The following is a 16,570-nucleotide window of genomic DNA, read 5'->3' as shown; positions in this document are numbered from 1 at the left end:
GCAGTCGCAGTGTGTCGTGCATGTACGGCGGACGAAGTCGCCCGGCAGAATCGAGGACGCGCGGTATCCGTTTACAAACTAAATTAAGTGTATCCGATTTAGCTTGTGAAATTATACAATGGCGTGCCTGTGACACTGTCAGGTGTTAGTTTCGTCCTGCTTGGAAACATTCAGTAGAACCCGATGGCGGTCCACGATGTTCATGACCAAAAGCACAAGCTTGCCTCATTCCGGCTCAAAGTGACGAAATGTTTCCTTCGTAGCTTGCTCCGCGGAAGAGGAAAAAAACGCGTGCATAAGCTCCCGATTGAGGATTATTCGAAAAGGATTGTTGAAGTACGAAAATGTCTATGGGTTTCTACACAGGAGGAAAGGTCAAAGGGAGCAAAAGGTAAACTACTATATGACAAAATGAAAGTCAATAATGTCCTTTATGCGTGGAATGGAATCACTAAAGAGCGCTATGAGTGTCAAGCACGCCCTCAGGATTACCCTGCTTGAATTTTGGAAAGCGATTCCTTCAGGATACGGAATGTGAATGCAAGAAGCATACTAAATAAGGTCGAGGATATCGAAGCTATGATTTTAGAGCATGATCCGGATATTATAATGATTACTGAGACATGGCTTCATAGAGGTATATTAGATAGCGAGGTAACTCCAAAGTCTTATGCAATGGTAAGGAAGGACCGGGATGGTAGAGGTGGTGGAGTTGCGTTAATGATTCGCGATAACATTGACTTTATTATACTTCCTGTCCCCGCTGATATAGAGGCAGTTTGGATTAAGATAATTTGTAAGAATCGTTCAGTCCACATAGGCGGTATATATAGGCCACCAAATTCACCAGTCCAGGTTCTTTCTTCTCTCCGGCACTTTATGGAGTGCAATATGCAACAAGGAGACAATATTATACTCTTGGGTGATTTCAACTTACCTGGAATAAACTGGAATGCTTACTCTCCTGGAGATTCAGAAATTTTGAATTGCAATGAGCTTTTTGAGCTTGTTTTTTGTTTTGGTTTAAACCAAGTGGTGACCTACTATACTAGAATCAGTGCTCGTTGTTTGTCTATCCTTGATCTTGTTTTCGTGTCTAATCACCTGTTGCCTTTACTAATAGACTGTGAGACCAGTGATGGCATCTCTGACCATAAACTTGTAGTACTGTCTTTGACCCTTTCCGCCAATACTGTAAACCATCCCCGCAAAAATGTCGTGTTAAACTTTGCTAGAGCTGATGATGTTGGGGTTCTAGAATTGCTAGAGGACTCTTATGAGAGATTCTCTGAACTTTATGTGCATAATCAGGGTCCTGATTGTCTCTGGGAGTACTTTGCTAATTTGGTCGTGTCTTCTATAAAACTGTATATACCTAATCGTTTAAAGAAAACTAGCAATAGAAGCCCTTGGATAACAAGAGAAATAATACACTTAAAGAGGCTAATAAAACGAAAACGTAAGAATTGTGGAAAGAATCCTAGCACTCAGACTCGATCCACCATTCAATGTCTTGGAAGGAATCTTAAGACACTTGTGAAAGAATCCAAACAAAGGTTCTTTGGCATCACAATTCCAAAATTTCTAAAAGAAGCACCGGGTAAATTTTGGAGATATATTAATCCATCATCGAATGTTCGCTCAACGACACAATCTAATGAGCATCCTTCTTCCGAGAGTTTCAATGATTATTTTGCATCTGTGTTCACAGAAGACAACGGGATTATGCCGAGTATTGAAACTCCATCTGACAGGCTGCCTATTGCTGACGTTGAAATTTCTGAACAAGGTGTGCTCAACCTTTTGCTTCGTTTGAACATAAAGAAAAACCCTGGACCCGATGGCATCCCTAACGAGTTTCTTTATCGCTATGCCGAATGGAATTCTAAACATCTTTCATTAATTTTGCGGTCTTCACTTCATAGCGGTTTTTTACCAAAGGTATGGAAGCAAGCTAAAGTGATTCCTGTCCTCAAAAGCGGCGGCGCTGATAATTTAGCAAATTATCGCCCTATATCAATCACTAGTACCTGTTGAAAGATGCTTGAACATATCGTCTCGAAACATCTGTTAACTTATATTAATGAATATAATTTGTTATCTATCCACCAACATGGCTTTCGTCAAGGCCTATCCACAACATCTCAGCTCATCGAATTAGCCCATGATCTTTCAGAAACTATTAACTCTCGGGGACAGACGGATATGATCTTCATGGACTTTGTCAAGGCATTTGATAAAGTGTCTCACCATAAACTACTAAGAAAAAATTGATGTTATGTTCAAAAATGCTGCTATTACTCAATGGTTCTCATCCTATTTTCTTTCTCGCGAGCAATATGTCGAAATTAGTGGTACAAGGTCTCAGATTTCATGTGTTAAGTCGGGAGTTCCCCAAGGCAGTGTTTTGGGCCCCCTTTTATTCCTCTTATTTATAAATGACCTCCCGAATGAAATAGACGTTTCCATCAGGCTCCTTTGCAGATGACTGCATTATATACAATAAAATTGATGCGGTAGGAGACCAGGCTAAATTACAAGCAAATTTACAGAAAATAAAGAAATGGTGTGATGAGTGGCAAATGGTGCTAAATCCGTTAAAAACTGTAGTTATGACAGTCTCTAGAAAGTTAAATTTCTTAAACTACTCTTATTTTATTAATAATCATGAACTGATAAGAGTTGATCAGCATAAGTATCTTGGCATGGTTTTCACAAGTGGTCTTCGCTGGAACCACCATATAGATTACGTGTGTGCCAAGGCCAGCAAGTCACTCTGGTGTCTGAGGCGCAATTTGCCATTCGCAACTCAACAAACAAAACTTCTAGCCTATAAAACATTAATTAGACCTATAATTGAATATGCTAAGGTTGTCTGCGACCCTTACACTGCTATAAATATATCAAAAATTGAACGAATACAGCGTCTGGCAGTCAGATTTATTTTCAATAAATATCGGCGGACGGACTCCCCTTCTCAACTTTGTGTACAGGCAGACCTACCGACATTACAGGCAAGATCTCAATATGAAAGACTTAAATATATTTACCTAATAATTCATCATCATGTTCATATTAGGCATACAGACTTTTTTGAAATTCTTTCTGGTGAAACCACTAGACATCGTCATTCAATGTTTATTCGTCCCCCTGTTATACATACCGATTGTTTCAAGTATAGCTTTTTTCAAAGAGCTATCAAAGAATGGAACTCCCTGTCGGAAGAAGCCGTTTCATCCTCATCAATTGATTTCTTCGCAAAACACATTGGAAATATCCTAGTTTGTAAATGATGTACTTAACTTTGTGTCCTTGTTATCTTCAGCGGTTTACGCTGTTACCTCTTGGTGTTATTAATTTTAATCTATTGTCCCTTTTTGTGTTTCAATGTACAATTTTCCATGTGCAAAATATGTGATTTATAATTGTTCGTATTCCTCTCCTGCTATAGCCCTGTGTAAGGGCTGGCAGTATCTGTAAATAAATAAATAAATAGATAGCAGCGCTAAGCTGCTGCCCACAATCGGAGCACAATTCCAGCAGTAAACACGATCGGCGTGCAAAACAACCACCGGCTGCATTACGTCGCACAAAATAACATTTTATTATCGTTCTTAGCCACTATTATATCCGGGCACAAAGTATCTGTACTTTAGTAAACACTCAACCCGATGTGTCACCGAATATCAAGCTCTTCCAATGCGGTGGCCTTCCCGCGACGCAGCCGGCTTGGAAGGTATATGGCGGTGGCCGCTCAGTGTTGCCAGTCAAATCCCCGACCTTTGCGGTACTCTGAAATTTTTTCCAGTGACTCTAGACCACATGCTCCGGGGTTGCCCCCTGGCGCCGGGGGCCAGGAACACCAAGGAAGAGTGGGACCGAGCTCTACGCAGCTGGGACCTTGAAGCATAGCTCTGGGCTGTCCATCGGGCCCTCGACGCGGCGGAGGGGCATGGCCTCTCTTTCCCGACGTGGGAGCGGTCCGCTGCGCACTAATCGCGTGCACCGGCTGACCTCAAGAAAGTTATTCATCCGTCCATCCATCAGGAGCTCGAATGATTCCTCTGAAAGGAAGGCTTATGGGTTGGCTCGTGGTGTTATATGCCAAAGTGCCTAGGCGTGCCTCTAGATGTGTATAGCGTAAGTGCACATTACTGGAAAGAGCGAGTCCCAGAACTGCAACATCAAGCTCAGACATTTCTTCAACGCCGCCTCTCAGTTTTTGGGTAAGCTCAAGCTTGCAGTGCATCTTTAGCAACAAAACTTTGATCTGAATTGTAGGTTTTTCACTATGAAGGGCATAACGCACAACGATCTCATCGAATTTTCGCGATCTTTATATATTCCTCCGTTTTTTTAATCAATGACACGTGATAACCTGTTCAGGCCGGTTAGTGCTAGCGTACTAGTATGGTTGCTCCTCTATCTACGGCCAATGGTTTCTCGCTTCTCCTTTTTTTCGCAACCGCTCGCATTTCATAATTCGGTCAGTCTTGCAGCTAACATTTCGTAATGTCTTACGTGATTTAGTTGTTTCTTCCGAGCTTTCTTCACGCTCGTGTTTGTGGTGGTTTAATGCATAAAGTTTACTTCGCGGTCTTTTCCTTCGAGCCTGGTTTTCCTTTGAGTTGAGTACTTGCACACAGTGTTGCGCAAGACTCTATACAAAGATTTATTTTCCACCTTTTTTCCGCCCCCATATTAATGGTCATTATGTATTCGTCTTTCAGGTCACAATTTATTAGAAGGAGATCGCCAAATGTATGTTTCTTCTAACTGAACAACATTCTTTCATAAAATCCACTCTGAAACCTTGCCGGTGAAAACATGGTTGCAAAGAAAAGGTATCTCCATTTATATTAACTGCCGTCTATGTAATGTCCTGGATGCATTTGAACATTGTTTATAAGCTGCACAGACGCCATCCGCTTTTGAGATATGCTTCAGCGAACTCTCAAAAAAGACTTCAACATTAATCCACACGCTGTGACAAGCCTGTTTCCACCTTCTTTCAATAATGAACTAGTTGATATGTCTTTCGTGATGGGGATGCGTAGCTTGTGGAAAACGCGCAAGCATGGGTAGCAACGCAGAAGCAATTATATCTTTATTTGCTCTAATGGATATCCATCTTTGACGGGGATACGCCCACGTATCGAAACATAGGTCAGCCTTTTAGACGCACGTTATCCCTGTTTGAAACTTTTATACCACAGTGTTCGATTCCATCTGTCGGCCCCACTCATGCTTTTGGGATATCCACCTAAAACACATTTATGATGAATCCAGGGAAAAGACGGGGAATGCGGGAGATGGAAATTCAAGACGATGAGCACCGTCTTCACCTTGTTCACGTTTTGCTCATCATTTATGATGAATGTGGCATTACACCAAATTGGTACCTCATATTGGTGAGGTGTTTAAACTTGCCGGTTTTCTAGTAGAAAGTATTATTTTGAAGAAATTCCTGGAAACGCGAAGAGCGTCTGTTGTGATGACTCTTGAAGCTGTGCAATAGTATCTGCTTACTGCCACTAGTTCACCTATGTGGGGTTTGCATCATTGCGCCGTATCGTCCGTAAGTATGATAGCACTAGTTTGTTTATGACGTGTTGATTCATGACACTGTGTGCACTGTAATACATACCATAAAAGAAGAATAAGTCGACAGAGTACGTGGTCGAGGGGAAAAAACTTGCGGATGTCTATCGGTGGGTCCGCTGTTAGAATCCGTCTGAACTACAATATTTTGTTTACTTAGTTCTTGCATAAACATCTCGGAAGTCACTTGGCTATTACTTCTGATGACATCCAGAAAAATAGGGCAGTGGTAGAATAAAATATACGGCTGTTAACAGAAAACGTAGTTTGCCTTACGGCAAAACACCCATTGGGGGAAACGGTGCAATTGCGAAAAATCACCTATGTTTATGGGTTTGATAGCTCGCTCAAGAACCTCTTTCTGTGGGTGTAAGCGGGTCAGTTATAGACAAAAAACAGCGTTATGAGTACAATTTCTCTTACTTTCCTGGGTATTTTACAAACTTCAAGCAAGGATTCTTCTGAAACGTGTACCATTCACCAACGTCTACGTGTAGTTTTCGCCAAAAATCTGGCGAAATAGTTTATTTTCATATTGAGTATTCACAGAGATGAGGAGGACATGTACAATAAATGAGTGCGCATGGTGGCTGTAAAGATGTATACTTTGTAGAATCAAGATAAGCCCCATGTTGAAATACAGTGCTTTCATTGCAATCACTTGCACGCACTTTCTTCGTAAGCGTGACGCAGGCCCGGGCTTCCACCATAGCCTCTGTCGCCTAGACTACGCGTTAGCGCAGAACCGATCCACTCTAGCACAATTTTTTTTCTTTCACAGTCATGTCTGTGCGGCAGTGAGTAAAAGGCGGTTCATCTGAGGACTTCAGAATTTTTCACTTCAGGAAACTTTTTATTTTGAACACCCGCTTAATTTTGAACTGTTCTAATGCATCCCGTTATCCCTAAATGGGACATAGTATTCCGCGGTTCAACAGCAATAAACAACCTGCACGTTTGAGCAGGCAGTGTCAAGTGCTTGCACAAATTGAGCCCAGACTACGTATTTAATGTGAGCACAGCCTTAGCCATGCGCGTAGGCATCCTGTCAGCATGACGTAGTCACAGTGAGCGAAACATTCCTTCTGGTGTTAGTAACAGAACTGGAGCTGCATGTACAGTGACTGCATAATACCTGCATTCCTAGCAGACTTAAACCTCACTTGGGACCAGAAGAGTATGTGAAAACACTTCGAGTGCTGATGATTCCCCCTGATATATCGCACGTATGCAGTAGGAGTGACGCGTGTATGGAGTGAATAGGATGACTGTGTGGTATAATATCTGTAGATCTCAATGAAAACCTAGTTTACTCTTCTTTCGTCACGGCTCCCCAGAGAGGTCTAAGCACGTTGGAAGGCTATTTACACAGCGTATTCATCCTTCTTGTAAAATGTTCAACATGTGCACAATGAGATGGGGACACATTCCTTCGCGAGTTTCCTTTTTCTGAGATGGCTTGCCCCACCCAGCCCGGTAGGCGCAGGTAGGGCGGCTGTACACAAACGCCTCAGTAAAACGTGGCGCTTTGCAAGCAGTGAAGAAGGGAGCATGCTCGGAGCCGACGCCGTTATAAACGGCAACACTCGTTACTGCTGCTTCCGACGAAGCCGACTCCTGGTTCCACCGAATTTCCGTCGAGGCATTTCTTGGACGTGTTATGCTCTACGAGGCCGACAGGTATGCTCTTGGCAATGCTGTTGACCCCGTTCTTCTGTATTTCACTTTGAACTTCGTTTGACCGCGAGCCTTGTTTTTGTCGCTGAGGCATGAAGACAAACTTCTCGAGTGTCGCCGTTGGCCCTTCGCAGGAGATAAAGAGGAAGTAGCTCAAGATGTAACTCCAAATCACGACGGAGAAGCACTGGGACACCTGCGTGGTAATCGTACGGCAAGTTGGAACAAGATCTCCTTGTCGTTGCATGCAGCAATTTTTCTCAAGCCGTATTCACAAAGCACTTCATAAGCTATAGGCAATGGAGTACTTGTTATTACAGGCAAGAGTAAATCGCCATAACAGATGCATTATTAGCAACGCTGGTCCTCCAGTCATACACTATTTATATGAACAAAAAAACCTTTGTGAACTTGGCTTCTTCTTGATTTAGAAGTTCACATTGGCGCCCAAGAAAGCTTAGTTGCAATAAAATATCAGTCATTTTTAATATTCGTCAAGTGTTTCTCGCAAGGCAAAGTATTGTCTGCATCTGTTTGGCGAGATTTTTTAGCAAGACCTATATGAATGGCAGAACATGGAACATGCCATTCACAATAACCTCCCCTCCCTCCTTCCCGCCCTTCTCTGTCACCAGAGGAGGAAGCCTCCTAAGCAAATCGAAGGCTGCTCTAGAGGCGTTGTCGTTCAGAAATCACCCACAGAAGCTAAAGAAAGGGACGTTAGTAAGTGCTATGATGTTTATTTAGAACTACATTAGGGATAAATAGGTTCAACCTCTCACTATTTAATAAGCCGTTGCTGCATTTTGCTACATGTTGCTACATATTTTCTCTGAAACCGAGTTTACAAAGAACGTATGCTTTGTGAGCAGTGGTTCTCATTGACGGCTGTCCTCATCATAATCTAGTTTGTGTAGGCGCATTTTATTTTGAACCATACTTGCACGCGACCGGCTTTTTGAGTGGGAAATGGGAACAAGGGAAATTTTCTTCTTCCATTCGAGGCAGGTATTTGTGGTGCCGTGGCACAGAACCCATTCCCGTCTGCACCATAATAACAACCTTGCAGTACGCATCACTCTATGTCCTTGCTGTTCACTGGTATTGCACCCATGATCAAAGCGTTTAAATTTAAGCTTTTATTTTTTTAACGGAAGTTGCAATGGCGCCCAGTCGCGTAAACGAATAAATACAATGACTTCTTCTCTGAAGAAAAGAGAAGAAACCAGAAGGTTCGAAATGCGAAACACGTTTTGATCCCCATGCGCGAATATTTTTTTGACGATTTGCGTACGTTTTGCGCAACTGTGCCATGATCTCCCACCGACGAGCCTTCGCCAAACTCTAGATTTCAAAAAACGCTGCTACATCTTCACAAAACGCATTTACAGCTATAATACTTGGCCAGGCGGAGCAAATATGGAGACATGAATATCACAGCGCAGAAAACAATTCCTACTTAACATTCAGACTCCCGAATATTGTACATAACACTTCTATACAAACTTTAAGGTGATTATAGCCTGCGACAAATTCAATTGCCAAGCTATACTGCTACACTAAGACTAAAAGAAACAGGCGCTACTAAAAGCTCGCTCTGCCATTTCTACTATATTTTCAGCACTTGCGACATATAAGGGAGGTGAATGACATTATTTGAAAGGAATTGCGGTAGACATCTACATAGAAGCAATGAGTGCTACGTATAATTAGTGCTATGGGCTTTAAAGAAATAATGGCATAATATGTTTTCCTGGCTTTTATTTCCTTATTGGAGACCCAGTAATTACCCTAAGGAGCCTCAATTCTGCCTGAGCGCAACAAATGCTTATTTACCGCAATGGTATTGCAGGAGACGCTCGGGCGGAGCAGTGGCCCGGCTTGACAGCCAGGCTAAACCCGCCTGTTGCTACAACCCAGCATGCTCACCACTACCACGTAATCGTTTACTGCGACCAGTTCAAAACGCGCCCCAATTGCAGCGCGGCCACGTACGTGAAGCACGATGCTATTCTCGTCACCGAAACCTGATGGGGAGTGGTACTGATGCTCGGAATAGTTGGCACATAGTTAGTCTTGATGCAATGGCGCGAAAGAGAGGAGGACAAGAAAGCACATAAAATGTACACCGCAAGCGCCAACTTTCAACTAAGTTTATCCCGAAAACGGCCCCCACATATGCTCAATATTCACCCGACAGCGTCAACTTTGCGATAATAATTGACACGGTGGTTGCTACACATGCAAAAGACGCCACCAAAAATAAATATTTAAACATTTTCTTTTAAGAAGTCTAGTTCGCTTTGCGATAAGTGAATTGATGGAGCCCTACCAAACATTTGTCCTTCGTTTTTGATAAAAAATGCCTCCATGATATTACATGCTAACTTGTCCATCTCGCCTTTTAAGAAAGTCGCGCGGTCTCGATCTGTGTTGCAGCCACATATTTTGCAATATCTAAGTGAATATTGCAATTTTCGCGCGCATTCAAGTTGTGTGCTCTTGCGCTTGCCCTGTCGTTGAAATAACGACGGTATTGACCTATGAATACCCTACCAAAGCTTAGTGATGAAATCCTATACACTACATTTTAAATGCATTTTGTACACCTAGTCGCATGTTGCTTAACGCATTCCTGTCTTTTCCCATCTTTATTTGCCGATGTGATCGCTGATAGTTTAACAGAAGATGAAAACAATGTTGACTTTGTAACCATATCGGATGCCAGTTTCTTTAGGAATGTGAGCATTACAGAGGATACAAAGTAATCGTTCAAGCACAGTATTACCAAATGACCTAATCGATTACAAGTAAATAATTATGTATAATTGATTACATATGAGTCTGCAAACCGGTCACGCTCCACCCCCCTTGGTAATATGTCTGTTAAAAAAATTAAATTGTGTGGTTTTACGTGCCAAAACCACCTTCTGATTATGCGGCAAGCTGTAGTGGAGGACTCCAGAAATTTCGGCCACCTGGGGTTCCTTTACCGTTCACCTAAATCTAGTAAGCACATGGGTGTTCTCGCATTTCGCCCCCATCGAAATGCGGCCACCGTGGACGGGATTCAATCCCGCGGCCTCGTGCTCAGCATCCCAACACCATAGCCACTGAGCGACCACAGCGGTTAATGTGTGTGTTAGTATGGGGCCAGCCCAACCCACAGCCTCCCCCCTCGCTCTACCAGTCCCTTCTCAAGTGCGGTCCGCCTCCCCCCACCCTCAAAAAAAAAAAGAAAAATTCTGCCTACGCTACTGCTTTGAAGCCATGGCCTTCGACCTCTGCCCCGCCCTGACTGGCGCACGTTTGAGCTGCTTGCGATACCTCGTGACGATCAGGTTTCGGGGACATAAATAGCCTCCTGCTTCACTTGGCGCACGTGCGCATGTTTGGAACGGGTCACATAAAAGGGTTCTGTAATTATTTGTGGCACTCTTGAGAAATATTGCCAACTCCATGATTGTGGAGTTGACAGTGACCTATAAAAATAAAAAGAAAATAAAAAGGAATACGCCACATAAAATATTCGTGTCGGTACTCAGTTAAGTGTACAACAGCACGGTCAATGTTGTTTGGGTGGCGTCGATACGTATGTGGCGAGGCCCTATAAAATTACACATCTGAAGCTGGCCGCAACTGCACATTCCAAGCAGCGTTGAAATATGGATTTGGGGCCTGAATAAGACAAAGAAAAAAAGCAGAAACACTGACGATGACACGACATACTATTTTGTAGTGTCCATGAAGCAATCAGGCCATGGAGCATAGCAGACCTCCAGGCTGCGGCGGCCGCATTTCGATGGGTGGCGGAATGCGACAACACCCATGTCCCGTGCATTGGTTGCACATTAAGGATCCCTTGGTGGTGAAAATTAATCCGTAGCCTCCTCTGCGGGGTGCCTCATAAGCAAATCGTCGCTTTGGCACCTAAAACCCTACAATTCATTCATCCATTGATATGGCAGTCCTGGGGCGGCTTGCAAGAACACTTAATAATGAAAATAATAACGAATTTAAGAACGCGTTCTTGCGTGGACTAGGCCTTCTCTATGGAACATTTAAGAACGCGTTCTCAAATTCGTTATTATTTTCGTTGTTAGGCGCTCGTGCAAGCCGCCACTGGTATTCGCAAAAACGTTATTACGCTAGAACTGTTCGTAAGAGCCGATGCAAACGGTTGTGATGTCAGGCATAATTAGCGAAGGCAACCGGCCATTGACAAACAGTACTTACGTACAAAAGGCATTGCGAATTCGAAAAGCTGATGCGCTCTATGCCCTTATTCGCAAACACCTCTTACGCTAGTGTTATCGCAAGAGAAAAAATTCAACCAATCCTATGTTGCACATATCATTAGCGAAAACGGCCGACCTATGGCATAAATAATTCATGAACTAAAGGCTTTGTGAATTTGGCTCCAGGAACGAATACTATCACATCCGTTTGTCTTCGTTCTTTCTATTTTGTTTAGGAAATTACCTATGCGTAACAAATCAGACTGGTGCGCCATGCACTCGTTACGAAACGGAGAGCAGAGCTAGAAGTGGTGCGAGCTAAAGCTCTCACGCAAAAATTCCTCATGGGAGCGAATTCCATCCAATCGTCACGCTAGACATAATGAAGGAAATATACGTTCATTCAGGCTGCATAATTATGCCATATGCCTTTGTGTAAAAATTTTTTTAAAGATAAAATGTGAACGCAATCTAAATATGGGACTCAAGGACAGTAAGCAGCAGGAACCAAATTGACGAAGCTTTTGGTTTGTAAGTGCTGTCTCCAATTAACCAGCCGTCTCATAAAATGAAACGTGAAGTTACCACGATGTATGGAGTTTGCTGTTAGAGAACACGTGCATGCGCACGTGCGCGCGTGCTCAGGTGTGCCCAAGTTTTTTTTTATTTCAGGGGTACGCTTGCTGAAACTCACCAGCGTGAAGTGTGAAAAGAAGATGCGCTCTCTGGAGGTGTAGTAGATGAGCATAAAAATGGGGGAGTGGACGAGGTACACGCCGAATGACAACCGACTCAGAGGCACGAACGCACCCCAGGACAAGAAGCGGTTGACAAATCCTTCGTTGGTGTCGTGAGAAAAAGAGAGAAAGAGTTGCACAGCAAAATTAGAAAATGCAATTGCGTCACTTCCTGCTACACAGGCGCATGTCTTTTACTTGATACGCATTACGAGGAGGTTACATCTCGAATGACCGGTGAAGATTAGAGCTATAACTTTATAATCGACACTGGCAGATAACTTGTATGTGCAAAACAGTTGCGATGCTTACTTCAGAAATGACTCACTGTTGTAGCAGAGCTTCCATTATATACTACCTTGTTTCCATTAGTAAGAGACAAGCAGAAACTATAATCGTTTACTGACGATTCTGCAAGCAATACATCGTATATTCTTTTCTTATCTCAACTTTTACTTTCTGGCCATGGCTTCGAAAGCATTGAATATAGATTGTTCAGAAGCAATGTCAGCTAATCAGTTTAGCCGATAATCTTTCCGAATAAGAGGAGCAAATTTCTTGTTTTCCTCGAAAGGAAAGCAATTGACGTCTATTCTAAGCCTATGAAAAATGCTGCGGAGCCGTGAGGTCCTGCAGATATTTTTTTCTTAGAGTTGTGTCTACGTCTAAAGAAGCGTTCACGCAAATTACAACTACACCTGAAAGAATGACCAGAATTTTTTTCATGTGTATATGTAGTCTCACCTCCTCTGCCAGTGGCGCAAGTGAAGACGAACCAGGCGAGGCAAATGGACCACAGGATGCGGTCAGTGAAGGCAACGAACAAACGTCTGGTTTCTGTCGGCCGTTGGGTGCTTCGGTACCACTCGATTTTCATGAACATGCAGTACAGGCCACAGAACAGGGAGATGCACCAAAGCGAAGCTTGCAAAATCTGGTAGAAATTTAAAAAAATTAAAAAAAAAACGCGCAGGCGTCTGCAAGTTGTCAAAAATATAACAAAAAGGACCCATACCCAAGATAACCACATTAAGTTCAGAATAAGTGAATGTTGAGCTTGTCGCTCTAGAATTTCGAACATGTATGCGCAAAGTTGTGGACAGACACAAAGAAAACATATACACACAAAAAAACAACTCGTTCGTCTTTCTTTTTTGTTTCTGTCCGTCCGCGACTCTTCGCTAAGTTGCAATAGTTATGCCGTATTAAGTGTGTAAATCGCATACTGTAATCGCATACCTTGCCCGGTGAACTATGCACGTTTTCATGTACACAACAAAATTTTAGAACACCGGTACTCAGCAAATCCGCTAAGCCAGCAATGTGTTCCTTTAAAGGCATCATGCACTGAATGAGACAGAGAGAAAGATAGAGAGAGAGAGAGAGAGAGAGAGAGAGAGAGAGAGAGAGAGAGAGAGAGAGAGAGAGAGAGAGAGAGAGAGAGAGGGCTCTTTATTAGAAAAACAGAGAATTTTGCCGGCGCGTACATAACCGCTGGCATGCCACACTGTATAGGGATGGGGAATGGGATTAAAAGATTCCAGAAGAGAGTGGGAGAAAAAGAGGATAAAAATAAATATGAAATGTCCGAGTGGACCTGATACTAATATTTACGGGTGACATGGCGGGTAAATTTAGGCTTTTGTATAAGAAGTGTGCAATTTTTAAAGCTTTCCTATTAGACCAATTTCTGTCAAGTATTTGAACAATAAATCCAAAACCCGTCGCTGTTTTGAAGGGCCGGGCACTGGACCTAAGATGCTCGGTAACGTTAACGGTTCGTGGCAAATTATGTCGATTTGGTGCTAAAAAAATTGTCTCTCATCGCGGTACGCGGGGCATTCTAGTAATATGTGCTCAATTGTCTCTAAGTTGCGACAGTTATCACAGTATGGGTTAGTGGTAAGTCCTATGCGGTACAGATAATTGTTCGTGTATGCCATGTTCAGTCGAAGACTATGGTACAATGTCTCGAAGTGTCGAGGAAGTGGTCGTGGAATTTTCGGTCTCATTTCTGGGTCAATGTAACGCAAGAAGTTATCTTGGTGAAGCGGCAGATTCAAGATGCGGTCTTTTCCTTGATAGGCATATTTTTTTGCCATGTTTGAAGCGTCGGCTTTTCTAAAAAAATGTTCTTTTGAACTTGCGGTATTGGAGTCCATTTCTGGAAGCTTCGTCCGCTCTTTCATTTCCCGGAATGCCGGCATGGCCAGGTATTCACTGGAACTTTATGCAATGCCCAGCAATCTTAGCCCTGTGGTGAAGATAAGCAATGTCAAATGCTGCTGGTTGATTATTGCATCGCTTATGCCTGTTCCACATATTTTGTAGGGCTGCTTTTGAATCAGTGAAAATCACCTATGTCTTTGGCGGCTGCTGTCGAAGTACATACACAAGGGCCTCCTTAATGCCATATAGCTCCGCTGAAGTAGATGATGTCGCTCGCTCAAGACGAAACGAGAATCGTTGCCCTGTAGAGGGAACAAAAAGTCCGCACGATGAACGATGTGGAGTTGTAGAGCCATCTGTGAAAATGTGCGTTGCGGCTGCGTATTCTTTGTGTATATATTCCAAAGCTATCTGATAAGTCGCTGCTTGAGGCATTTTCTTTTTCGCACTGATTCGAGGTATATATGGCACGATTTCCAGTGGGGACAGTGTCCATGGTCAAATGTTTCGCGGCATAATTTGTGACGCCTGAGCAGGAATCGAAATAGATATGCTTCCGACGGCCTGCCCAAAGCTAGATGTTGCACGGGTTCTGGAAATACCCTTTAAAAAAATTGGCTGAAGGCTTAACTTGGTTAAGCCTGGAAGATTGCGAAAGCAATACCCTTGGCTGCGCCTTGGTTCGGCTGATGGTGTGGACATGGTTGCCCTTTGTTAAACTTATGGCTATACATCATCCGACATAGCGCAAGGCAGCGCGCCGACCACTGCGAGGAGCCGAGGAGTAGCCCAATTTATCCTCCTAGCGCGACGTCACACCAGTGAGCGCCCTCTCTTCGCCTCCACCATCAATGCCGCGAGCTGGGGCCCCGTCTCTCGGTCTGGCGTGACGTCAAACGGTCACGTGACGCGCAGCTGTGTAAGGAGGCGCCACGACCACCGATGGGCCGAAAGTGCGAGCAGTATTGCTTTCGCAATAAAAGTGAGTCTTCGTATGAATGACGTGGCGGAGGGGTATACGAAGTGTCTCCTGCGAAGGTAGCACTTCCAGAGGCAAACATCCAGCTTCTGCTACAGTTCCTGAGCGGGACGACCTCGTCGGAAGGCCCAGACATACGCGAAGGCAATTGTTTCGTGCTGCCTCGAGAATTCTCTTGCTTGTGGGAGACATTTTGTGCAGGATCGGGAGGTAATATCGTAGTGTTCCGTCGACGTAGGCCTTATGAAGAAGCATCATTGATCGACAGTTGCTGCCCCACTGTGATCCGGCTAAAAATCGGAATACGTGCGACGCCGAGGAAATCTTCTCACTCAGTTTTTTTCACTTGGGGCGACCATGTGAGGTTCCTATCGATCGTCACTCCAAGAAACATTTGCGTCTTGACGTATGGAAGGGCACGACCACCCAACACTAGTGAGTATTTTTCCACACACCTCCGCGTGAAAGCCATGGCAACGCTTTTGTCGGGGGACAATTTCAGACCCCTTGGGTTTAGGTAGGCTGATATATTTGCTAGCGCTCTCTGGAGACGTTGTTGGGTGGTACTGCGGGAACGCGCCGCACTCCAAATGCAGATGTCCGCATACAGTGTGATTTTGACGACAGGGGGCACGTTTCTTCTCAGATAGATGAGGACTAAATTAAATAATACCGGGCTTAACACAGATCCTTGTGGCACTCCCTTCTCGACGGAATAAAGCGTCGTGGGGCCATCCGGGGTACACATGAAAAGTTGGCGTCCTTGAAGATAGTCTTCCATCCATGCGTAAAGCCGTCCTCCAAGACCAAGGGTTTCCAAAGCGTCAAGTATTGCTTTATGATACACCGAATCATATGCTGCCTTAATGTCTAAAAATAATGCAGTAGGTATGTTTCCAGAAACCAATTCCTCTTCAATTGATGAGACCAAGGCAATGACATTATCAATTGCGGACCTATTTTGCCGGACGCCATTCATTTCCTCCGGGTAAACTATTGCAGTTTCCAGGAACCAATTTAGTCGTTTGTAGATCATTTTTTTGAATAGCTACCTTACACAGCCAAGCAGAGATATGGGTCTGAAGGAGGCGTAATTTGTTGGCTGCTTCGTTGGCTTCAATATAAGAATGACTTTCGCAAGCTTCCATTCCGTAGGAACTTCCCCAGTT

The 16,570-nt window shown here is 43.7% G+C and overlaps 1 protein-coding gene across 1 annotated transcript; it reads right to left on the bottom strand.

Annotated features, from left to right (window-relative positions):
- Positions 1-6,098: 6,098 nt before the first annotated feature.
- LOC142571032 (uncharacterized) lies at positions 6,099-12,336 on the bottom strand. Its single transcript, XM_075679335.1, has 2 exons — positions 12,211-12,336; positions 6,099-7,474 (listed from the first exon to the last, which is right to left on the bottom strand). Exons 1-2 carry the CDS (start codon positions 12,262-12,264, stop codon positions 7,172-7,174), a joined length of 357 nt encoding a protein of 118 aa, XP_075535450.1. The 5' UTR covers positions 12,265-12,336; the 3' UTR covers positions 6,099-7,171.
- Positions 12,337-16,570: the final 4,234 nt, after the last annotated feature.

Source organism: Dermacentor variabilis, chromosome 1 (genome assembly GCF_050947875.1).
Source record: "Dermacentor variabilis isolate Ectoservices chromosome 1, ASM5094787v1, whole genome shotgun sequence".
Taxonomy (NCBI): domain Eukaryota; kingdom Metazoa; phylum Arthropoda; class Arachnida; order Ixodida; family Ixodidae; genus Dermacentor; species Dermacentor variabilis.
The sequence above is the reverse complement of the archived record's forward strand: the minus strand, read 5'-3'. Positions and strand labels throughout refer to the sequence as shown.